This window comes from Mustela erminea, chromosome 18, assembly GCF_009829155.1.
Source record: "Mustela erminea isolate mMusErm1 chromosome 18, mMusErm1.Pri, whole genome shotgun sequence".
Classification (NCBI taxonomy): domain Eukaryota; kingdom Metazoa; phylum Chordata; class Mammalia; order Carnivora; family Mustelidae; genus Mustela; species Mustela erminea.
In genome coordinates, this window is record NC_045631.1 from 44,382,649 (window position 1) to 44,405,301 (window position 22,653).

The following is a 22,653-nucleotide window of genomic DNA, read 5'->3' on the forward strand; positions in this document are numbered from 1 at the left end:
TCTGCCACCCGTCCGCCGTGTGACCTCCACTGAGATATGACATTGTCGCTCATGGGCAACACGAGTTTCCTCATGGGCAGTGGGTGATTTCTGCAGCTCTTCCTGGTGACAGAACATGGTGATTCCTATTTGCCTGCTGCCACATTGTTGGCTCACCAAGGCCTGGGCAGCATCAGAAGCCTGGGGTGGGGTGAGGATCAGACCGGGGAGCAGACACTTCCCAAGACCTCCCTATCCAAGGACCTTCCTGATTGCTGTCCTGCCCCTGTTCATTGTGGCTCGCAAGGCCCTGCACACTCTGTCCCCTGTCAACCTCTCCAGCTTCACTTCATACCCTACCGCAGAGCCTTTGCACATGCTGTTCCCTCTGACTAGACACCTTTCCCTTAACTCCTCACCTTGCTGACTCCTCTTCATTCTTTATTACTGGGCCCAGATGGGGCTTCTGCAGAAGCACCTCAGGTTCCTGAGGGACAGTGACACCCGAATGACATGCCTTCAGAGCACCCTGGGCTTTCTCTGACTTTTGTACAAAGGAATGTAACCAAGTAATTAGTTGTTTAACATCTGTCCCGTTCTGTCCTTAGACCTGGGAGGGAGGAACCCTCGCCCTGCTGCTGGTGCCCCACTTCAGAAGGCCCTCCCCCCACGGATGAGGAACCTGTGGGGCACCTTGGAGCCCAGGTGCTTCCCTCTGGACCATGCTCCTGATAGCCAAGACCCCAGAAGTCCCTGCCCAGGTGACCCATTCCCTGAAGGGTAGGCCATGTGGGGTGGCCATGGGGTGGCAGGGGGCATGGCGGTGTGTGCCAGCAGATGGGATTGTCCACGTGTGTGTGTGTGGATCTCTCCTTGGGGGCAGGATGGCTCTAAGGGCAGGTACAGGGGGCGGGCTGACAACACAGCTGGCTCTTCTCACACCAACATCCCTGGGCACAGAATCCAGAAGCGCCAAAGAAGTTTCAGTTGGAACCACGTCTTTGAGGTCATTATGAACGTGTATTTGTCGAAGTAGGAGAATAGAACACATTTTATTTAACAGTTAGAACTTGATTTGTAGGTTTACAGTATGTCCATGGATGGTGTGAGGCGACCATCTGTATTCTTGTCCCGGCCCTGTTGGCATTTGGGGGGACGCGGGTCAGCCACCGAGCACACGCCCCACCCAAGAGGCGGCCCGCGCCGTACCCCTGCCCCCGAGCACCGCACCTGGCACAGAAGAGCAAAGAATAAATACTGGCTGTGAGAGACGAACGAGATGATTCAAGTGAAATGCTTGGCAGGGTGAAATGTCAATAAATAGTAGCTATTACTGTTGAACAGACGAGCGGTAGGTGGGGCAGGGGGATGAGACCCAGAAGCTGAGGTGCTTTGTGTGTGAGGTGGGAAAGGGCATCGCTGGCCTCAGGGTTCACGCTTCCTTTCCAGAGGTTGTACCCGCCTTCTCCCAGCCCTGCAGGCCTCTCCCAGCTCCTTAGGGCAAGGTGGGCCCCTGGCAGGCAGCTGGACAGCCAGGGTGCTGAGAAGGGCTAGGCAGCTCCCACCAGCACTATTTCCCCTCTGGGCTAAGAACAGCCACGGCAGGTGTCCTATTTGCCTTCAGGATGTCCCCAGGCCCAAGCAGAACCGGCAGAGGGGTGTGCAGGGGGTGTGGAGGGGAGGGGGTGCTGAAAGGTCTGACGGCGCCCTCCCAGGAGACGGTGGTGTGAGAGGAGCCCTAGCTGGGCAGTCAGACCGCCCACGGGACACTGAGCAGGTCACTTTGCTGCCACCACCGCCTCCCTCTCTTTGTTTGTCCAATGAGACTGTGTGTGGAGATGGTGTGGGTCAGGCGGCCGGTGCAGGGTACACACTGAGTGTGAAGAACCTGTGCACACAACACCTGTAGGTCTGCGAAGGCCATGGCCCGAAACAGGGGAGCAGATGGAAATGGCCCATGTTGGTTGTGGACAGTGTCAGGCACGAGTTAGGCCAGAGGCAAGCCAGGCAGCAGGGGCGCTGGAGGCGGCTGCTCTGGGACTGACACCCCCTGCCCCGGGGGGCCCCCCACTTGCAGGCCTGATGAGGCCCAGAAGCCCCTCATCCAAACTCCTTCCTCCAGCACCAACCATTGGGGAAAACAGTCTCATCCCAGCACATTCTCTCTCACACACACAATAGGTGTCACTGTAATAAAGAACAGAACCCAAGTAAGCCCCAAACAGGACAGGCGGGGGTGGGGGTGGGGGAATCACATTTTGCAAACTGCCCACCAGGGGTCACCATACTGCACCAAGGGATGCAGATTTCACTCCAGCCTATGCACCGGTGGGAGGCGGAGGGTCTCACAGAGGAGTCCAGCCCAGCTGCCTCCAACAGTCCAGCTTCCAAGGCAGAACCAGCGTCGGGGTGCCCAGTCCCGTGCCGCAGCACCAGCTGCGGGGCTGGGGATAGCGGCCCGAGGTCAGTGCGGCTGGAAGATGTCTGAGCATCGCTGCAGGATGAGCTCCACCACCTGGTTCTGGAACACCATGGTCATGGGCATGCTCGTTTCCTCGGTCTCCGGCCGCAGCAGCGTGGGCCCGAACACTATGGCCACGCTCTGCACCGACATACGGTTCTGATCGCCGTGCTCAATCACCCTGCAGCGGGGGGGGGGGGGGGGGGGGGGGGCGGCGGGAATTAGGGCTCAGAGCTGGAGGGGGCGTAGGGGGTCCGCCGGCACCCGCCTTCCCATCCCCTCGCAGCTCGCCCGCTCACCGGCACAGGTGCTGGAAGAGCAGCCGCAGCGTGTCGTGGTTGGGGGCGGGCAGCGAGCGCACCAAGTCCCGCACACAGCGGCTGCGCTGGGCCTGGTCCTGCAGCTCTGGGGAAGGGAGGGGTGGGTCGGCTCGGCGAGGGGGACGGAGGGACTGAGTCCCGGCGCGGGGTGGGGAGTCCGGCCCGCACCCTGCCCGGTCCGCCCCGCCTCCCCCCCCCCCCCCCCCCCCGGAGCTCACTGATGGCAGCGATGAACTTGGGGAAGTGCGAGAAGGGGAAGAGGGGCTCCGGCAGCTCTCGAAAGAAGAGTTTCAGGGCTCCAGTGATCACGTGGACGTCCTCCCAGCGCCCGTCATCCAGGTCCAGGCGCTCATCTGCGGCAAGTGGGGGGGGGGGGGTTAGGAGTAGGAAGAGGCCCTCAGCACCTCTTGTTGTCTTCAGGCCCCAGGGTGAGGGGCGGGGCCTCACCATGGTCCACCTTGTAGCGAAGCTTCTGGATGGTGGCCAGGTTTCCACTGATGCGGTACAGGCCGTCGATGTCCAGCCCTGGGGCAGAGGGAGGCGCTGACCTCGGGCTTGGAGGGGATGGGGCTGAAGCTCCCGATCGGATTCCCACTCAGGGGCTTCCCCCCCCCCCATTCCCCCACCCCACCCTCCCCAGGGGTCTCCGTCATGGGGTCCGGGAGGGAGGCCTTCAGGCGCCGCGTACCCCGGGCCTCGACGGTGCGGATGCACTGTTGCACGAAGCGCGGCACGGAGCTCCTTTCGCGCTCGCACAGCGCGGCCAGCGCGCAACCGAACACCTGGTCTGGGGGAAAGGCTCGTGAGCGCCGCCCGGCCCCGGGGTCCCCCGCGCCGCGCGCTCCGGTTTCCCCAGGTACCTTTGATGTAGCCCTTCTCCCGCAGCGACTGCAGCGTGGGCCGCTTTAGCAGGAACTTGCGGAGCCTCTGCCGGACCCTGCTGAGGTCGCTCTCCGGGATGACTGCGCCTGGACCCGGGAATGCGGGCCGAGTCACTCGGTGGCGCCGGGATTGGCCAGGCTGGCCCCAGCCCCAGGGCGTAACCCCCACCCAGGCGAAGGGCTGGAGACGCCCTCCCCCCACCCACCTTCCCTACCACCCCCACCTTCCCCACCCCACCCCTCACCCGCCTCGCACCTGCACCGGGCCGCGCCTCCTCCTCCCCCCTCCAGCTTCCCAGGCGCTCGCTGGACCCGAAGTCCGCGCTGCTGCTCTCGCTTTCCTCCTCCGGGGGCAGATCTGCAGACTGCAATCACGCGGCCTCAGAGAGGCAGGGCCTGGGGCTAGCCGGAGGGCCTTCTGGGACGGGGTGAGGAGCCCGGAGTGCCCTCCCAGCCCGGCCAGAGTTCACACTTCCCTTCTCCAGTTCACTCCCCTGCCGTCCACCAGGGAACCTCAGAACGTTCACCTCCCTTGACTGCCTGGAGCCCTTTGGGTGTTGGAGACAGCCACCCTGCCCTGCCCCACTCTTTCTTATCCTGGCCCCCCTTGCCCATTTTCCTAGTTCCTCTGCACACAGTCCACGAGGTCAGCATTTCTCAGTATGGGGCTCCTAGTTCCGGACTTAAAGTTCCCGCTGAGGACTCAGCACTGCCAACAACTGCATCACGGCCCTTGGATTCCTACCTCTAGAAATACAGCCAAACTCTGTACTCAGTGTTGGCTCCTAAGGAATTGAGGGTCAAAAAGCCCCAGGTTGTTTCCTGGAGAACAGCTGTCAGAGGGGGCGTGTCCTATCTGCATTTATGCAGGGAATAGTTTGAATCTAGAAAACTGTAGACTCTTCAATTTAATCCTCTGAAGTTTTCCCTTCTGATTTTAGCCTGTCATTCCAGCCTGAGGCTCTTTCTCTGATATTTCCTTTACCTCTTGCCTCCCTTGAAATGGAACATTGTGCCCCCCCTCCCCCCTGCCCGGGCTTGGAGAGATCTCCTCCTCGTGGCTGGCCATCCATCCCATCCCCACCAGCCCTGGAGGCCCCAGGCTCTGCTCACCAGCTCCTGGATGCCCTCGCCAATGGCCTTGTGCCAGGTGCTAATGATGGCCTCGGAGTCATGCTGGATCAGGTACTCTGAGCCATCTCGGCTCCGCAGCTGGAGAGACACACGAATTCTCAGTCATCTCTGGCTCCCTGGGTCAGCCCTGGGGCCAGGCCTCAGGGGTAGGCAGTCCAGGGAAGGGAGATACAGAAATGGTGGAGACGATCTGGCCTTGGCCCCAGGAACTGAGAGCACCATAGAACAAGGGCTTTACCCCAGGCCCAGGCATTCCGTCTTGTTAAAAGCAGTGACAGCCTATCCGTTACTGATGGGCTAACCAAGGCCCTCTCAAAACATAACCAGTTCTTCTCTGAAAGGTTCATACAGAAGGAAAAGCTATACAGTTACCCAGCAATACATCTCCCAAAACATTCATCCTGCTGGATGCCCAGGTGAGCTGAGCTGCCCCAGACCAGCTGTTTTGGAAAGTCTAACACTGAAGTTTTCTGTGGTTCTGGAGTGACAAGGGAGACCCGCTGTGAAAATCTTCCAGGCCCCACTAACCTGGCCACGATCTAGAATGTGGGGCCATCTCTCGAGAAAAATCCTAGAGGTGCCTGCAGGCCACCCCCTGAGCGGAGGGAGGATGGCCACCTGCCAGCCAGGAAGCAGAGGGCTCCTCCATTTCCATTCAAGACTGTCAGCCTTTCCGACAGCTTGAGTAGCTTCCAAGAGTCCCATCTGTCTTCTAGTTCTTGCCAGAAAAGACAACTCGGAAGCATTTACTCAGCAGTGTTCTCCAAAGGCAAGATAGATGACACAGAGCACGGGCTGAAGGATGTCCCTCTAGGTCAGGGACAGAACCTGCCTAGCGAAAGTGATGGCCTTCTTTAGTCGGACACCCATGACAGACATCGCTAACCGATCGCCCCCCTCGGCCCTGCTGAGCCTGGAGGAAGGCTCCAGACCCACCAACCAGAGCAGCTGAGGAGATCAAACTGGTTTTCCAGCCCTGCTCTGTGGATGTGCTAGAGGAAGCTTGGGGAATCTTCAGAAAGCTACACACTCTCAAGCTCCCGGCAGAATTGCTTTTTCTGAGCTGATTTGTGATGTTGTGCTTTTTGCTTTTATCACATTACCTGAAGCAGCCCCGAGGGTCTCTTACTAACCCACCCTGGAGCCATACACTAAAAATAGCTTCAAGAGCTAAGGGTTGGGAAAAAGCTTTGATCTCACTCAAAATTTGGGAAAGCTCCCCCTGCCAAAAGAGGAACCGTGTCACTGATTTTCCTCCTCTGTTCACTTTGGCTACCAGGAAACCTGAGCTCATTTTTTTCAGCAGTAACCTCTCCCCTGTACATCATTGGCCCCCTGATGCCCCTTGCTCTAACTTGTGCCTGCTCCTGGCTTTTCAGTGGATTTGATCAGCTCCCCATGTGGTTTTATTTGTTTATTTGCTTGTTTTTGTTTGTTTGTTTGTTGCTATTCTTGTTGTGACCTTCCTCAGAACTTCTGGGGACAGAGGTGACGACAAAGGTAGTTGAAAAGCAAGACAACACGTGGACAGTGGAGGGTGTGGCACTGTGAGGGTCCTTGCCTGGGTCCCACCGGGGCCCAGTTCACCTGCTAGGGGAGCCTGGGAAACTTGGGGCCCAGTTAATTCACTGAGGACCCAGTTGGAAGCTTGTCTCTGACCAGCAGGAGCTGGTTTCCAACCCGTCAAAGTGAGTAGCTGGGGAAAGGGAGTCTCCTCTCTGGGAAGAGGGCTGTTCTTCCAGGCATGGATTTCATTCTCCAGAGGCCCCCTACTCCTCACCACCTTCCAAGACTATAAACTCAGTTCCTGGAGAGGGAACTGCAGAATCCGCAGTGTCAGAAACACTGTGGACAGATCGCCAAGGTGGACACAACTTTGGCTTTGAGCCCTGAGATTTCCAGTCCCACTCTCCCCAGGTCCCCCTTCTTGGGGCTTGCCTACTGAGGGTCTCAAGCCATCCGTAAGCCCCCTTGTTTTCTCCCAACCCCCACCACTCACCTCCAACACGTTCTTTCTGCTAGATTTGTCCTTGGGGGCCCAGGAGAGGGAGGCCCCCCTGAGATCCACTGTGTACTCAGGGGTGGAGAGCTTGGGAGGCTGCCTCTGTGGGAGAGGGGAAAAGGGTCGGGGGGAGCACAGTTACAGGGAGCCCTCAGCCCAGACAGGCCTGCCATGGCTCCGGGCTCCAATCCACCAGGCTCCCTTGGCTCCAGGGACAGGATGGGGAAGGGGGGCCCAGGGGTCCTGGGCCTGCTGCCTGCCCACCCAGGACAGGGAACGAGAAAGGGGCACAGCCCTCATCTCCGAGAGCAGGCGTGGCCCCGACCCTATCTGCATGCCCATCAGACTGGAGTGGCTACCCTCAAGGACTGCTCCCCATGTCCAGGCTACCTGGAAGTGCTTGTCACAGTCTGAATCTGCTGTTGTCACCCCCTGCCAAGGCCCAGCTCCCCTGGCACTCATGTTCCACTGCTGCAGACCTAGCCATTGACAAGCCAGATCAGGTAAAGAGCCACAGAAGTCAGGAGCAGATTGCTGGGGGTGGGGGTCCCTGTCATGGGACCCTGAGCCTCACCAGGCCGCCTGCAGCTGAGGCCTTCGAGTCCTTGAAGAATGTCAGGACGCCGCCCTCCAGCACCGTCCAGGACGCACTCCAGTGCTTCTTCCTAGGTGGGAGTGGGGAAGTGGGGGGTGACTGGGCTGAGGCCCCCATACGCCCCCAGGTGCAGGGCACAGAGCTGAAAACACAGCTCAGCTTGGGGCATCCGATGGTGAGGACTGGACTCCCAGTTCTCACACTTGGTAGCCAAGGGACCCTGGACAAGTCCCTATTTCTAGAGGCCTCAGGGTCTTCACGGGACCTTTTAGAAAGCTGCTCTGAGGATTAACAAGAGTGTGGCACACAGGACATGCGCAGTGAACATCATCCTTAAGGCCCACCCCGCTCTGGTCTGGGTGCCGCCAGGCGCTCACCGGAGCCGCTTTCCCTTGTCCACCGTCTTGGTGCGATGGAGCACCCCGGCCTTGTCCAGAGTCTTGGTCTGAGAAAGACAAGGGGAAAGAAGAGGCAGTTCACGGGGTGGCCACAGAGGGGCAGAGGCTAGTCTCCACAGCCAGCAACTCCTTACAGGCTGGGCCTGAGTCATGGCTGAACCCTCTTTGCTGCTGGTGCTGGCGGGGTGCCTGCTTTCACCCCAGCAGGAGAGATCTCTCAGCTCTCAGCTCCCAACCTCACCCAGCCGTGGGCCAGGGATGACCCAGACCCACATTCATTCAGCCCAGCATCTTGCTGGGGCCTGTGGGGGAGACATACCTGGCCCCAGCCCAGCCCCCAACAACCTTCAGGAAGCTCCTATTTCTTCTCTGGGGGTCCTGCCAGGGCCTACATGCTTCTTCCCTCACCTTCTCCTCAGGGGGGCTGGCCTGGGCTGGGGTCTCGCTGTCCTGGCTGGATTTGTGGATGCTTCGAGGGGCAGGGACTGGAACCTGAGGAGAAAGACACCATCATACACAGTCCCTTCCCCTCTCCCCAAGACTCTCCCACTCCCAGTTGGTTACCTGGGGCAGCTCCCACTGAACAGAGGCGTCATGTGGGTTGTAGAAGTAGGGCTTCCCGTATTGGTCCTCCAACCTCACCCACTGCGGGGAGACAGGTGGTCAGACCTCCCAGCCCACCTCGGGGGAGGGCAGGCAAAGTTCCTCTTGCACCAGAACCCCATGATATAGCCCCAAGGAGTTGGGAGGGTCAGGTGCGGGCGATGGGGTGTCTTGGAGCCCGCCCAGGAGCTGCAGTTGACGGTGTTAAGGTGAGCTACTAGAAGAGCTGGAGGAATGACCGGGGGTCTGTCTGGCCATATCTGCCCGCTGCCCGTACCTGCTCCTGGGTGAAGTGGTTGGTATAGAGCGTCTGCCCGTCTGAGTTCACTTGGAGAGACCATCCGGGGGGCGTGGCCAAAGGAGAGGTGGACCGGGGCTCACTGAAAGAGCCCACGGGGGAATAGTCCTCCTCCGGGTAACTGGTCAGCGACTCGGGGTAATCCGTCTCAGGGGTAGGGGGCTGCAGGGAGCAAAGACCGAGTTGGAGGGTCTCAGAGCCAGTACGCACCCTTGGCCCCGCCCTTTTAGACCAGACCACGCCCCTCACGAGCAGTTGGGAGGCGGGCTGTGGGAGAGCAGGAGGCGGGGTCTGAGGCCTCAGAGCCACCCCGCCTACCCGGGCCAGGCCCCGCCCCCTCACCCTCTGGTCCCTGGGGCTGAGCGGGCTCAGGCCCGGCTGCATTTCCAGCTCGTCCTCTGGCTCGTCCTCGGTCTCGTCCTCCCAGACGGTCTCGCCCGTCAGCGGGTTGTAGAAGAACACCCTGCGGCTCTCCTCATCCCAGTACTGACCCCAGTCGGTCTCGAGGCTCTCGCGGCTGCCCACCGAGGCGGGGGAGGTGGCCGGGCTGGCGATGCCCTCGCCAGCCTCGAAGGGCGACTCCCAGGTGGTCACGCCCGTGTCTGGGTTGTAGTAGTAGGGGCGCCCGCTGCCCGCGTCCGTGTGCGTCTCCCACGCCGGGGGGCGGGGGCCCGCGGTGGCGCCTGGCGAAGAGACCGAAGGCTGCCTCTCTACGTTCTCGTACACAGGCTCCGGGGGGTCATCCACCTGTGGGAGGAGAAAGGAAACGTGACCTTCCGGGCAGGCAGCTCCGGGGTCACACAGTCCTGACTCGGCCGCTTGCCATCTGGGTGACCTTTGGCAAGTTAGAGTACCCCCTGTTTCAGTTCCATCAGCTGCACAATGTCTGCCCTGCCCACTCCGGAAACTGTAGTGAAGAGAGAATGAGGAAATATTCTTGACAGTGCATTGCAAAGTATGAAATGTCCCACATGCGTAGGGCAGTTACATTAAGTGTTTATTGACAATAATCAGATATTAGGGCGCCTGGGTGGCTCAGTGGGTTAAGCCTCTGCCTTTGACTCAGGTCATAATCTCAGTGTTCTGGGACTGAGCCCCACATCAGGCTCTCTGCTCAGCAGGGAGCCTGCATCTCCCTCTCTGCCTGCCTCTCTGCCTACTTGTGATCTGTCAAATAAATGAATAAAATCTTAAAAACAACAACAACAACAATAATCAGTTATGGATAACTGAGTTCTCCCAGCTGTGTACTTATTCTGCCTCCAGGGGGGGTGAATCAGAGGCTGGACAGGAATAGAGAAACAGCCTGGGCCCCCTTCCTTTTCCTCCTCCACTCAGGTCACATGGGGGCAGCCCCCCCACCACACTCTCCATTCCCCCCCTCCACCTCCTTCCTTCCTGGCCCTGAAAGCTCTGGGACTGGAATCAGTACTACCTGTGGATCTGGGACTGAAATGTTCCGAATGTGGGTTTTGCAGGGCTCAGAATCAACGGCAGAGAAGGGAAAGGGGGAGGAGAGTCGGATGGGAGGAAGGAGGGAGGGGCAAGGAGAGATGAGCCCCTCTTGCCCGCCAAAGGAAAGCAAGGTGAGCTGGAGGGTTTAGTCACACAGAACATGGGTCTGATCATGCTCAACACGCCACTGCTCCTTGCCGCCACGGGGCAAAGTCTGCGCCTTCACAGGGCACCTGAGGCATCTGTCACTTGCCTGTCCACCTTATTTCCTGCCATTCCTGGCCCCTTGCCTTGAACTTTAAGCTGTGGTAGCAGGGAGTTGCTGGAGGCCCCACCCTCTGGGCTGAGCCCATACACAGTCCACCTAGGCTCACCCCACCCCTTTCTCACCTGGCCAACTCCAAGTCCTTCTTTAGGACTCAGCTCAGGTGTCAGGTTCAAGACCTTTCCCAAGATTCCGCTGGTGCGCCCACTGCAGCCCAGCACCCTCGGGCTGCCAGAGGGATCGATAGCCAAACTATCAAACCCCAGGCAGCAGCATCGCAGCAGAAGATTAATACTGTCTCTCTCTCTCTCTCTTTTTTTTTTTTTAAAGATTTTATTTATTTGAGAGAGCAAGCGAGTGAGAGAGAGCAGCAGTGGGGTGAACGGCAGAGGGAGAAACAGACTCCCTGCTGAGCAGGGAGCCCAATGCAATGCGGTGGGGGGCTGGCGGGGGGTTGATACTGGGACCCCAGGATCATGACCTGAGCAGAAGGCAGATGCTTAACTGACTGAGCCACCCAGGCACCCCAGATTAATACTGTTTCTTTTTTTTTTTTCCTTTTTAAGATTTATTTATTTATTTGACAGAGAGAGAGCACAAGCAGGGGGCGTGGCATGCAGGAGAGGAGGGAGAGGCAGGCTCCCTGCTGAGCAGTGTCGGTAGGGTTCCATCCCAGGCAGGACCCTGAGACCATGACCTGAGCCAAAGGCAGAGGCTTAACTGACAGAGCCACCCAGGCACCCCAATACTGTTTCTAAGAATATATAACGGTATAAGGGAAAAGCAGATTTCAACACAGTGAACAGCTATAGTTCCAATTACGCGTTTTTAGAAACCTTCCAAAATGCTAACAGAGGTTATCTCTGGGTGGTGTAATTACAGAGATTATTTTTCTTTAAATTTTTCTTCAAAACTGTGTATAAAAACCGCCCCCTGCCACCGTTTTTTTTTTTTTTTTAAAGATTTCGTTTATTTATTTGACAGACAGAGATCACAAGTAGGCAGAGAGCAGGCAGAGAGAGAGGAGGAAGCAGGCTCTCCGCCGAGCAGAGAGCCCGATGCGGGGCTCGATCCCAGGACTCTGGGATCATGACCCAAGCCGAAGGCAGAGGCCCCAACCCACTGAGCCACCCAGGCGCCCCCCTGCCACCGTTTTTAATCACAGAAGTTTCTCTGTTGCTTAATGATGCCTTCACTAAGCTGTAAGCTCCTCAAGAGGGGAATCAAGTCTTTAGAGAAGCGCCCCAAGACACACTGATTCACTCCTGGTGCAGGCACCATTCTAGGCACTGGGAATGCAGCAGTGAACAAAGGGACCCCAGTGCCCTACTGGGCAGCCTGTGTGAATGGTTGGGGAGGGGGCAGGGAGCCCAGCAGGGTGACAAGCAAAATGCATGCATGTCCATGATAATGACTGCTGGCAAGGAGACCAACTCTCAGACAAGCAGTGGATTCTAGACCACCAGGGACAGGTCCCAGGCATGGAGGGAGCGGGAAGAGCCAGGCACCCCAGTTTCTCACTCTTCTCCCTCCCCGCACAAGGTCTTGTGTGGCTGAGACTGGACCCTCCCTGCCACGTTTCCTTCCGCTCGGCCTGTCGCAGCCCTCCCTTGCATCCCAGATTCCAGCCTGCAGACCCTCCCCCAAACACAAAAGTCGTCTTCTTAGCTCTGGACCTTTGCTCCAGAGGGGTTCTGGAACCCCCACTCTCATGACCTGCCCTCGCTGTGGCTCCGCTCCAAGCCTCCTGGCAGGAGAGGACTTCTCCCTCAGGAGATGCCTAACCCGCTGTCATTGTCTTCATGCCCCTGCGAGGGGCTGGCAGTGCTCTGCCCTGCTGGCCCATTCATCGTCTGCCCCTCTGCCTACCTCCTCTGACCCCAAAGGCAGGGGTTTTTTGAGAGCAAGACCCAGGGTGACATAATTGACCCTAGCTGCCCTCTAGCAGGTAGCCCAATGCCCTGAGGCATGCAGACCGTCCACTAAAGGGACTTACTGACTGAGTTTGCAGGCCAACGCCAGGACACAGTGCAACAACAACCAATACACACACACACACACACACACACACACACACACACACAAAACCCCTGACACTTCAGGAGAGACTGGATTCGCTTTGAACACGAGCTTCCCGGGAATAAGGGTTCAGCGAGGAAGCCAGGAGACTCCTTAAGAGGATGGCATGGAGGCGGTGGGCAGAAGGTGGGTGGTCCAGACATGTCTCCTGCCCACTCCCGCTGGACCCACTGAGGCAGCAGCCTTCCTGTCCCTGCGACAGGAGCTGGAAGGTCATATGGAGGCACGAGAGGAGATGAGCTAAGGAAGGACCCGGGCTATTTGGAGCGGGGATTTCCGCCTGCAGCCTGCTGGTCCTGGCTAGGAGTGCAAGGGGAGTCCCAGGCCGGTCAGGTTGAGGGGATCTTGCACCAAGAACATCCCGAGCAGGGGCAGGGCAGACCTAGGAGGGGTCAGGGCAAACCTAGGAGGTGGAGGGTTAGGCCCCCAGCATGGGAGGATTGTCACAAGGAAGGGGAGACACAGGATCATACCGTGGGGATCCAGACTGCAGATCAGAGGCCAAAAGGGGGCAGGCAGGGCCCCCTGGAAGCAGGCACATTCTAAGGATTGGGGCTGCCCCAGAGACACAGGCTGCTTCAGGAGGCAGTCAGGGGCCTCCACTGGAGATGAGCTGGCAGAGTCCAGCCCCTGTTAGCGAGGCTGCTGCCCTGTGGAGGGAGCTGGACCGCAGCAGCCCTGAGGGCCCTTCAAACTCTAGAACCCTCTGTAGGGCTGCCACAGTGCTAAGACAGAGGCGCTTTCCTGGCAGAGCCAGAATCAGACTGGAGGCCAGGTGGGGCCAGTCCCTCTGGGCCCTCTGGCCTTCAAAAGGAAGCCTGAAGGTTAGAGCAGGGCCTACCACCTCGGGCTCCCAACTCATGGAGGCCCAGACTACACCCCATCATAACCTGGCAACAGGGCCCCGACGAGGGCACTGGCAGCTCCTAAGGCCCAGACCCACAAACACGACAGCGACAAGGGGTCCTCTAGTAGGAAAGGGGAAGTGGTCCCCCACCTCAGGCCAGAGGACAGAGCCAAGAGGGGCTCTGGTTCTCACCACACCCAGCTGCCTGACCCCCCCCCCCCCCCACCAGCACTCCCTTTGTCTCCAGTTCCCACCCCTGGCCCACAAGCAGGTGGCTGGCCTGCTTCTCTTCCCCCAAGCTGACCACCGTCTCTCAGGGTCCCTCTGCAGCCCCTCACGGATAGGCAAGGCCTTGGAAAAGGAAAGAGGAAAGAAGGGAGGAGCTCCCCAAGTCTGGGGAGCTCACCCCGGCTCACCCACCTCCTGGGAAGGCCAGAGGACGGAGGCGCCCCCGGGCCCCTTGATGCAGAGGCCCTCAGCCATCCCCATCAGAGGCTGAGCTTGCCCCAAAATGCCAGGGTCCTCTACCTGTACCCGCAGGGCCCGACTCCGCCTCTTGGTCAGCTTGGCAATCACGTCCACCATCCTGTGCCCTCGCAGCTGCTGGGACAGAGCCCTGGGAAGGTTTCAGGGGTGGAGCCAAGGGGGCACAACCCCAGGGCTGGCACAGGGCAATGGTGAAACAAGAAGTTGCTCTGAGATGGAGGGAAGCTGAGCCTCCAGCCCATTTCCTGTCGGGGCTACGGAAGTGCTGCCGGAGACAGAGGCTGCCTGAGATAGGGTGGGGTGGGGTGGAGTGGGGGTGTCTCAGGTCGGGGTATTTTTATGTGTCCCGGTGAGCCTTCCTACTCAATGCTCTGATCACCTGCGGGTTCTGAATCCCGGGCCCGGCCCCCCCCCCCCCCCCCCCCCCCCCGTGGAGCAGGAGGCCACTGGAACCATGGGTGGGGGAGGGGGTGGCTGCTGCATGGCTGGGAGCAGGCGGAGGGGGGCTGCTGGGTGCCGGACACCTGGGCTGGCCTGGACAAGACACGGAGTGGCCTTCAATTCCCCCAAAGCACGGGGAGGATGTGATGGGGAAGAGGAAGCTGGTGTGTGTACTGCAGTGCGGGGAGCGTCTCAAAGAGGAAGGGGCCTGGGCGGCCATCGTATCAGAGGCGGCCAGCGTCTGGAGTCTTCCAGGCACACAGAGGACAGGAGGGATTTTGACCACATCACAATCCACTCGCCTGACTGTCTGAGCCTGCCTCCTCCGGCCTTGGTCACCAAGATGCTAGCACATGCCCCTGCCTGTGTGTCCAGTCACATGCCCCCACACTCCTAGGACCCAGAGAAGGGGACAGGGACTAGCTCCTCCACAGCCCTACAACCAACAGCTTCCCCTGGCCTCCCCTCTCTTCACTCTCTCATCAAGTGGGTGTTCAAAACCCAGCCATGCACAACGGGCACAGGGTGTCCTGAGTGAGACGCTGCGCTCCACCCCAGCCCTTGGGGACCACCTTGTCTTACGAACACCCTCATAGGTGCCTCCTCCCCAGCTCCAGAGGCCAGGCAGCACCCTGCCGCCCACCCACCCGCTGCCCACGGCTCTCCCACAAAGGCTGCCCAGTTCTTGCTTCGGGCTCGGAACCCCACCTTCCACCCAGGATCCCAGACCCCTTGTGGGCTGTTTTCCCATTTCAGTAAGCCTCCTGTTCCCAGCCCTGGCCCGACTTTCCCCCTTGCCCATGTCCCCCCAGGAAGGCCACCCCTTCCCTGCACCCGCTATGGCCCCCGGACAGGGACACCCAAGTAGCGCCCGGCATCGTGTAGATTGGGAGCGTGGGACACTGGCGCAGACCACAGCCAGCGCAAGCCAGGGACTTCAGCCCTACTACGCCCTCAAAGCTCTAGTACACTACCATCCCTTGTGGGGCACGGAAGCCCGGAACACTGGGGGCAGAGAGGCTTGGAGTCCTCCTACTTGTCACACACATGACGCATCCTGCTGCCCCCACCCTGAGGGACACGGGCCACACACATGCTAGGTCACCAAGGGAGACGGAGCCAGGCCCAGGAGACCGGCAGAGCCTCTGTAAATGCCAGGGCAGCCGGCAGCAGGGAGGAGCCGGGGAGGGGAAGGAGAGAGAGGAGGCAGGTGCGGGAACCCGGGCCCTTAGCGCTGGCCTGCTCTAGAATTAGGAAGGAGGGGGTCTCCTCACGGCAGGAAACAAGAGAGACAGTACAGGTGACCAGGACCACAGAAAATGCTGCTTCTTCCCAGGAATAAGTCTGGCCCCATGCTGAGGGGGGGGGCTCCCAGAGGGCTCTGGCCCCACACCCTGGGGACAGAGCCAAACCCACACAGCTCTAGGCTGCTCTTGGAGGCTGGCTCCTCCGGCCTCCCGTCCAGGCCTCCCCTCCCCGGGGAGAGGAGGTGTGACCACAGCAGCTCCCCCCCCTCCTGGGGTCCTACCCCCGCTAACCACACCCTCACACCTCTCTTTGCCTCTAGGCACACGGTGGAGGAGGGGACAGAACAAGCCTGCTGCACACTGACGCCTCTCCAGCCCTCTGTCCTCACCCTTTCTCCCCAAAAACCTCACAAGCAGGTGCAACCAGAAAATCCTATCAGCTCTCTGTGGCCAGAGGCAAAAGAAATGCCTGCAAACCAGTGACTAGAGCCCAGAGACAGGCTCAGGGGGTCACGGAGGGGATGGGACCTCTCTTGCTGACTCCAGGCCAGCCAGGCTGGGTGGAGGAAGAGTGGAGAATAAACTGTGATCTTTGCCTCAGGGAGCTTAGCGCAGTGCCCAGAACTGGCATCCTTCCCGCTCCTGAGCACGCCCTCTCCAGGACAGAGTCCAGGCCTCACCGGATCCGCCCCTAGCCCTGACAGACAAGTCCACCAGTGTGCAGTGGGTCACCCTCCAGGGTCTTCAAGCCTCAGAATGGTGGGGAACCATGCCTGGAGCTGCCAAGCACCGCCCGCCCAACCCCGAACCCGGAGAGTCTGGTATAAGTGATTTGGGCAGCGGCTCAGACATGTTGTGTTAAGATGAGGCTCGGTATAATCTTACTGCTTTGCCCTGAGGCTTGCGGGTCCCAACACAGTAGCCCAAGGTGAGATTCTTCCCTGGGGTCTGGAGCAGAAGCATCGTCATTGGGTTAAAAGGAAAAAAAGAATGAAGCAGGATTCAGGGACATGGCTTCTCACGTGGATTGTGCCCTAGCTTCTCTCTGGGCAGTTCCTTGCATCTCTGGGCCTCTGTTTCTTTATCCATAGAATGGGCTGTCTGTCATTCTCTCCCTGCTCGCAAGACTGGCTTCCATGAAAGCGTCAAGCAGGCCCCCGAGTTCCACCCCCTGCACCGGGGACCGTGGGGAAGAAGGCACGGTTGTGCTTCTGCTTTTCTGCTTCTCGGTTTCTATGGAATGCCCTTGGCTCTGGACTCTGCCCCCAGCCTTTCAGTGGCCTCATGGGACTGTGTGCTTGGCTTGCTCCTCCAGGGCAGGTGGGGCCTGGGGCGGAGCCCCTTCACCACTCCCACGCCCTGTGCTCTGGATTAGGCTGGCAGACACCCAGGATGTCTCCCAAGGTTGGGCCAGGAGGAATGAGAAACCGTCTGTCAAGGGAACTGTGGGCCTGAGGAGGCTGTACTCAGGAGCCAGCCTAGGGAGGAGAATGTGGCCAGGGCTTCTAATGTAGCGGCACATGCACTCACCCTTCCTTCTCACTTCCCCAGTGGAGGGACCAGGTGCCCCTGTCCGAAGTGACCTCCCCGAGCAGGCCCAGGGGGATCCCAGGATCCCACCGCCTCTCTTGCTCGCCCAGAAGCAGCTGTTCCTCAAATCTCTAACCCCTCCCATTTGACTGCCTTTGACCCTTTGGCATTTCAACAAACTTGAGGTCTCTCCACCTTATTTTAATTTCTTTCTTAAGATTTTATTTATTTCTTCGACAGAGAGAGAAAGAGATAGCGAGAGAGAGAGAGAGCGAGCGAGCACGAGCTCGAGCGCGGGCACCAGTGGGGGGTGGGGAGGAAGAAGGAGACACAGACTCCCCACTGAGCAGGGAGCCCGACTGGGGAAGGGGGGCTTGAACCCGGGAGCCTGGGACCATGACTTGAACTGAAGGCAGATGTTTACCCAACCGAGTCACCCAGGCGCCCTGAGGTCTCTCCATCAAAAAGCAAAAGGAGGCCCCTGGTGGGCGCGTCCCCACCATTCTGCTGGCCCCTCACCCTGATGTCAGCCCACAGCTAGAGTGTCCTGTGACTTCCTTCGTGACAAATGTGGTCCTTGTCGGGTGTGACCCCCTCCAGCACTTAGTTCTTACAGCCTTCTCCCTCCTCCTCTGGTGCCTGCTGGGCTCTGGGCTCTGGGCTCTGGGCCCGTGCGCCTCTTCCTCTGTCTACATCCTTGATGCTTGGTCCCACCTTTGCTTCTCTGCTGTCCTGGGGAAGCCCAGCCAGCTCTGTTCGGGTAATGACCTGTCAGCGCAGCTCCAGGAGCGGGCCCCGACTGCTGCCCTGGGTGTCCCTGATACACCTCCAGAGCTGCACGTCCCAAACCGCAGTCACCCTCCTTCTCCTGCTTCCCATCTGGGCATCATGTCGGTTGTTCAAGCTGAGACCTAGGGTCACCGAGCCCGGTGACCAGAGCTGCCTAAGCCTTTCAGACCAGTCAGTCCGCATGTATCACCAGCATCGGGGGAACTCGGCAACACCACCACGAGGAAGCAGACAGTCAAATCCAGAATAGATGTTCTAAGGAGCAACAGGTCTGGCCTCTGTCAGGGCAGGAGGAGAGGGAGGGAACCATCAAGAGAGACTGAAGGGACAGTCCAGTGGAATGCATGGTTCTCGAGTTGACCTTGGTTCAAACAAACTTGCTGGGAGAGATCTGTTTTGGGACAATGAGGGACTTTCGACTATGCCCTGGGTCTGAGATGCTATTAAGGAACTAATGTGAATTTTTTAAAGATATAATAATGGTTATAGTATTGTGATTATGGAGAAAAACACTTTTATGGAGAAAAACACTTGCTGAATTTTGGCGGGATGAGATATGATAAAGTCTGGAATTTATTGTTTCTTGGCAAAAAAAAAAAAAGAACAAACTTGGCAAGCAGTAATTGTTAAATCTGAGTAATAGGTATAAATTATACGCCTTTTACTATTCTTCTGGTTTCTTTGTATGTTTGACAATCTTCATAACAGAAAGGGGAAAAGCCCTCCCTTAGACTTTCTTATTCTTCTGCAATCTCCATGTTACAACTCTGTGAAGTGTTCATTGTTTCTTATCCAGAAAGACTGGCCTTTCCAGCTCTCTCCCCTGCACTCCCCCCAGTAGTAATTTCTCTCCCTTTCTGATGCGGCACTGGTGCTAGGAACTTTGGAAATATGGCAGCTTCAACATGTCCTGCTTCTCTCCTCCCCCTGCTGCGACCCTCTATGAAGGGGCTGTGCCAGCCGGTGGGCAGGGCTGGCTGGCATAGGCGGAGTGCCCGAGACAGAAGCTGGAACTCCGGGGGCCCCGGGGCAGACCTGGCCCACCATAAGACCCTAAGGGCAAGGCAGGGTGACCTGAGGAGCCCGCGGGGAGCCAAACAGGTGGGCTCAGCACTCTCTGCTGGAAAGCTGGGAATGCCGAGGGGCAGGGAGCAGGGAGAATTTCTGATGGTGTCTTTGCAGGGGACCTGGCCAGCTAGCCCCACGGGCCCCCTGGCGGAGACCACCATTTCTCTGCTCTCGGGCCCCATCAAGTGGGGGTACTCCAACAGCTCAATCCCAGCCCCAGTGAGCAAAGACACATCCATCCCACTCCTCTGGCAAGCCTGTAGCTGGAAAGAGTTGGAGCAGAAAGACCCCCCCAAACTGGCCGGAGTTGGCAGACCTTAATTCAGCAAGGTCCGGACCTGCTGCGGACCACTCACAAACCCCGCTGAGAAGAGGAGCTGGTCAGTAAAGGTGACGGGACAGCTGGACAGCCAACCAGAAAAAAAAAAAATCATTAACACTGGGTCTACATCTCACTCTGTCCGCTCAGATACACCCCCCAAAGGATCAAAGAGTCTGACATAAAATGTGAAACCCAAAAAAAAGACTCAAAGAGGAAATCATGAGCAAAATTCTATATAAAAAAAAAAAAGACCTTGGGGCGCCTGGGTGGCTCAGTTGGTTGGGTGTCTGCCTTTGGCTCAGGTTATGAACCTGGAGTCCCAGGATGGAGTCCCACATCAGGCTCCCTGCTTGGCAGGGAATCTGCTGCTCCCTCTGACCCTCCCCACCTCAGGCTCTCCGTCTCTCTCTCTCAAATAAATAAATAAAATCTTAAAAAAAAAAAAAAAGATCTTGGTGACAGGGACTCAAAATCCAAAAGCCATAAGATTAGTGATTTCTACATTAAGTGATTTATGTGGCCAAAACATGACATGAGCAAAGTCAGAAGACAAACATGAGGAGACTCCAACTCATGCTGGAGATCCAAGGCTGGTCTCCCTCAAACGGCAAAGCCTCCTAATAACTGATAAGTAAAGCCAATAACTCGACAGAAAAGGGAACACAGGCTATGAATAGACCGGTCACGGAAAAAGGAAAACAAACAGACCCGACATCTATGAAAAGATGCTCACTCTCGCTGAAAAGAGAAATGCAAATCCCAGCTGCCTTTGGAGCGTATATTTTACTACTGGATCGGCAGAAACCAACATCTTGTCGACACGTGGTTAGCAAGGCTGTGGGGAGTCAGACGCTCACACCTGTGCTGGTGGGAATGTAACCTGGTATCAGCCCCACAGACAGGGAGAGCAATTTGGCAAAACTGAACAAATATCCATCGTTACCTTTCTGCCCAGCAATCCTACTTCTGGGATTCATCCTTGATTTACCACCTGCACATCCATGAAAGATTCTTTATTATAGCTTTGTGCATAATGGCAAGAGCTGGGAGACAGTCCAAGGGCCCATCAACCATGGAGCGGCTGAAGAACTTATGATACATTCCTACAAGGAAAACCCACATAGCTACTAGGAAGGGGACTGATACTCTCCGTGCGCGATCTCCAAGGTACGTTGCTGAATCAAATAGGCAAAAAACAAGCAAGATATAGGGTTGTGTGTCCTGCTTCCTACCTGTATGTAAGGGAGACCGAAAAATCAGGGAATCAAATGTGGTTTCATAGAAGTTCGTATCTGTATAAAGAAACTCCGGAAGAGTAGGGAAAGAATTAATGAAAGTGGCAACTTAGAGCTGATGGAGAACAGGTACAGAAGCAGGGGTACGTATGGGAGTTTCTACTATACATTAAAAAAAAAAAAGACTTTATTTATTTGATAGAGAGACAGAACGAGAGAGGGAACACAAGCAGGGGGAGTGGGAAAGGGAGAAGCAGGCTTCCCGCCGTGAAGGGAGCCTGATGCAGGGCTCGACCCCAGGACCCTGAGATCATGACCCGAGCCAAAGGCAGAGGCTTAACCCACTGAGCCACCCAGGTGTCCCACCTTATCTAATTAAGGAAATCTTGCTATTAGCAAGATAGATGAGCTAGAAAACACAGAGACAACCCAAACAACACCAAAAAAGAATTCTTAAGGAGATTCAAGTAAAGCACAAAAGAGAGAGAGGAAAAAAAGACTGTTTTAGAACCTAGAATATATCATTGCGCTACTCATTGAAGGTGAGGATAGACAGCCATACTCCAGACTCCAATCTGTGGCCTGGAAGATAAAGCAGGAGGAATCTCTCAGAACAAACACACACAGAGATAAGAAAGAAAGGGGGCAAAACTACAAAACTGGAGAAGCCCGTCAAGAGGGCCAACGTGCACATGAAATGAAAGAAAAAGTCAAAGACACAACAATCATGCAACAAACAGATTTCTCTAAGCTAGAAAAAAAAAAAAAAGACCCAAGGCTGACACTGATGGGGTTCTGTGAGTTTCGGGGGGGGGGTGCTGAGAAAAAGAATCCCCATCTCTGCACATCCAAGGGCATGTTTGACTAGGAACCCCAGGGACAAGCAGAAGCCATGAATGAAATGCCAAGTGTCACAGGACAACGGGAGTGACAGGCGGAGAAGAAAAGAATCAGTAGCCGCCTGATAGAAGGGGGAAAGCAAACCACAGGAAAACCAATACATGTAATTAATTCATTAGGAACAAAATCCAGTAGGCTGGGTCCGTTATTAAACAAAATCGCAAAAGAGTGCATTATCCCATCAGAAGACAGTCAGCTTGGATTTCAAAATTCACTGGTATCACACACACACACACACACACACACACACACTCTTAAGAAAGACACTTAAGAATGTGATAACGTTGAAACTTAAAGGATACGGAGAGGTACTGGCGAGTGCAAAAAATAAAATCGAACAAAATACAAAGAGTGGCCAGGTTCTTGAGAGGAAAGGTGGAGTTTAGGGTCACAAGGACCCCACGGGATAAAGAGGGACACCAAGTTGTGATACAAATTCAAGCTCTGTGAAGACAGGGCAGTCCAGATCGGGGCGTTCCCAGCAGCCCTCTAGCTCAACGTCAAAAGCGAAACCTACTAAAAGTACAAGAAGAACTTGCTTGAGAAAATCTGAGTGGGAGATGTAATAAACCTCTATCGGACCTGGAGTAAAAGACAAAACCAAAAAGAGATCTACAAAGGAAACCCACATTTCAATAATAGCGTCCATCATGGGGCGCCTGGGTGGCTCAGTGGGTTGAAGCCTCCTCTGCCTTCGGCTTGGGTCATGCTCTCTGCTTGGCGGGGAGCCTTATTCCTCCTCTCTCTCTCTGCCTGCCTCTCTGCCTACTTGTAATCTCTGTCTGTCAAATAAATAATAAAATCTTTAAAAAAAAATAATAGCGTCCATCAGCTTGGCTTGATCTCTGGGGGGGACCTGATGTCCTTTAAATGGAAAATATACAATTTTTCCACGGCTATGAAAAACTTAGAAAAAAATCCTTTCCTCGGTCACAAAGGAATCCATATGTAAATTTAGAAGTAAATTTTGCCAATCGAGGAAATAATGAATGCTTTCCTAGTCAAAAACCAAAATGGCCAAATTAAACAAGAATGAATCATAACTTGGAAAGATCCAATTACCATTGAAGAGAAAGTCTGCCCCTGACAAAGCACCAGGCCCAGAGGGGTTCACGGAGGAGGCTGAATGGTAGAAACCTTTGGGATGCACCTGCTGTCCCCCTCCCTTGGCCGGAAGGAGACCCTAGGTTTCTCTCTGGCCGCGGCACCTGCAGGTTCTCCCACTACAGCAGATGGGAACCCTGGGTTTGCCTGCCCAGCTCTCTACCCCAGTCAGCTGCCTGAGGGCAGGGACCACGCCTTGTGTCTCACTGCCTCC

The 22,653-nt window shown here is 56.7% G+C and overlaps 1 protein-coding gene across 4 annotated transcripts in view; it reads right to left on the reverse strand.

The window, feature by feature from the left end:
• Nucleotides 1-1,012: 1,012 nt before the first annotated feature.
• The window catches only part of ARHGAP27 (Rho GTPase activating protein 27), a 31,102-nt gene continuing 9,461 nt past the window's right edge, over nt 1,013-22,653 (reverse strand). For 2 of the 4 annotated variants that reach the window (XM_032320835.1, XM_032320836.1), the window contains 15 exons: nt 9,014-9,418; nt 8,651-8,833; nt 8,335-8,415; nt 8,179-8,262; nt 7,750-7,817; nt 7,352-7,442; nt 6,775-6,879; nt 4,755-4,853; nt 3,898-4,006; nt 3,621-3,728; nt 3,449-3,547; nt 3,208-3,285; nt 2,979-3,113; nt 2,740-2,845; nt 1,013-2,621 (listed from right to left, as the gene is read on the reverse strand). In XM_032320835.1, the coding sequence (XP_032176726.1) occupies nt 2,444-2,621; nt 2,740-2,845; nt 2,979-3,113; nt 3,208-3,285; nt 3,449-3,547; nt 3,621-3,728; nt 3,898-4,006; nt 4,755-4,853; nt 6,775-6,879; nt 7,352-7,442; nt 7,750-7,817; nt 8,179-8,262; nt 8,335-8,415; nt 8,651-8,833; nt 9,014-9,418 (1,929 nt within the window). In that variant the 3' untranslated portion in view covers nt 1,013-2,443. Of the gene's footprint in view, nt 2,622-2,739; nt 2,846-2,978; nt 3,114-3,207; nt 3,286-3,448; nt 3,548-3,620; nt 3,729-3,897; nt 4,007-4,754; nt 4,854-6,774; nt 6,880-7,351; nt 7,443-7,749; nt 7,818-8,178; nt 8,263-8,334; nt 8,416-8,650; nt 8,834-9,013; nt 9,419-13,737; nt 17,233-22,653 lie in introns of those variants that run through there. The other 2 variants (XM_032320838.1, XM_032320839.1) reach the window with 2 other exon arrangements.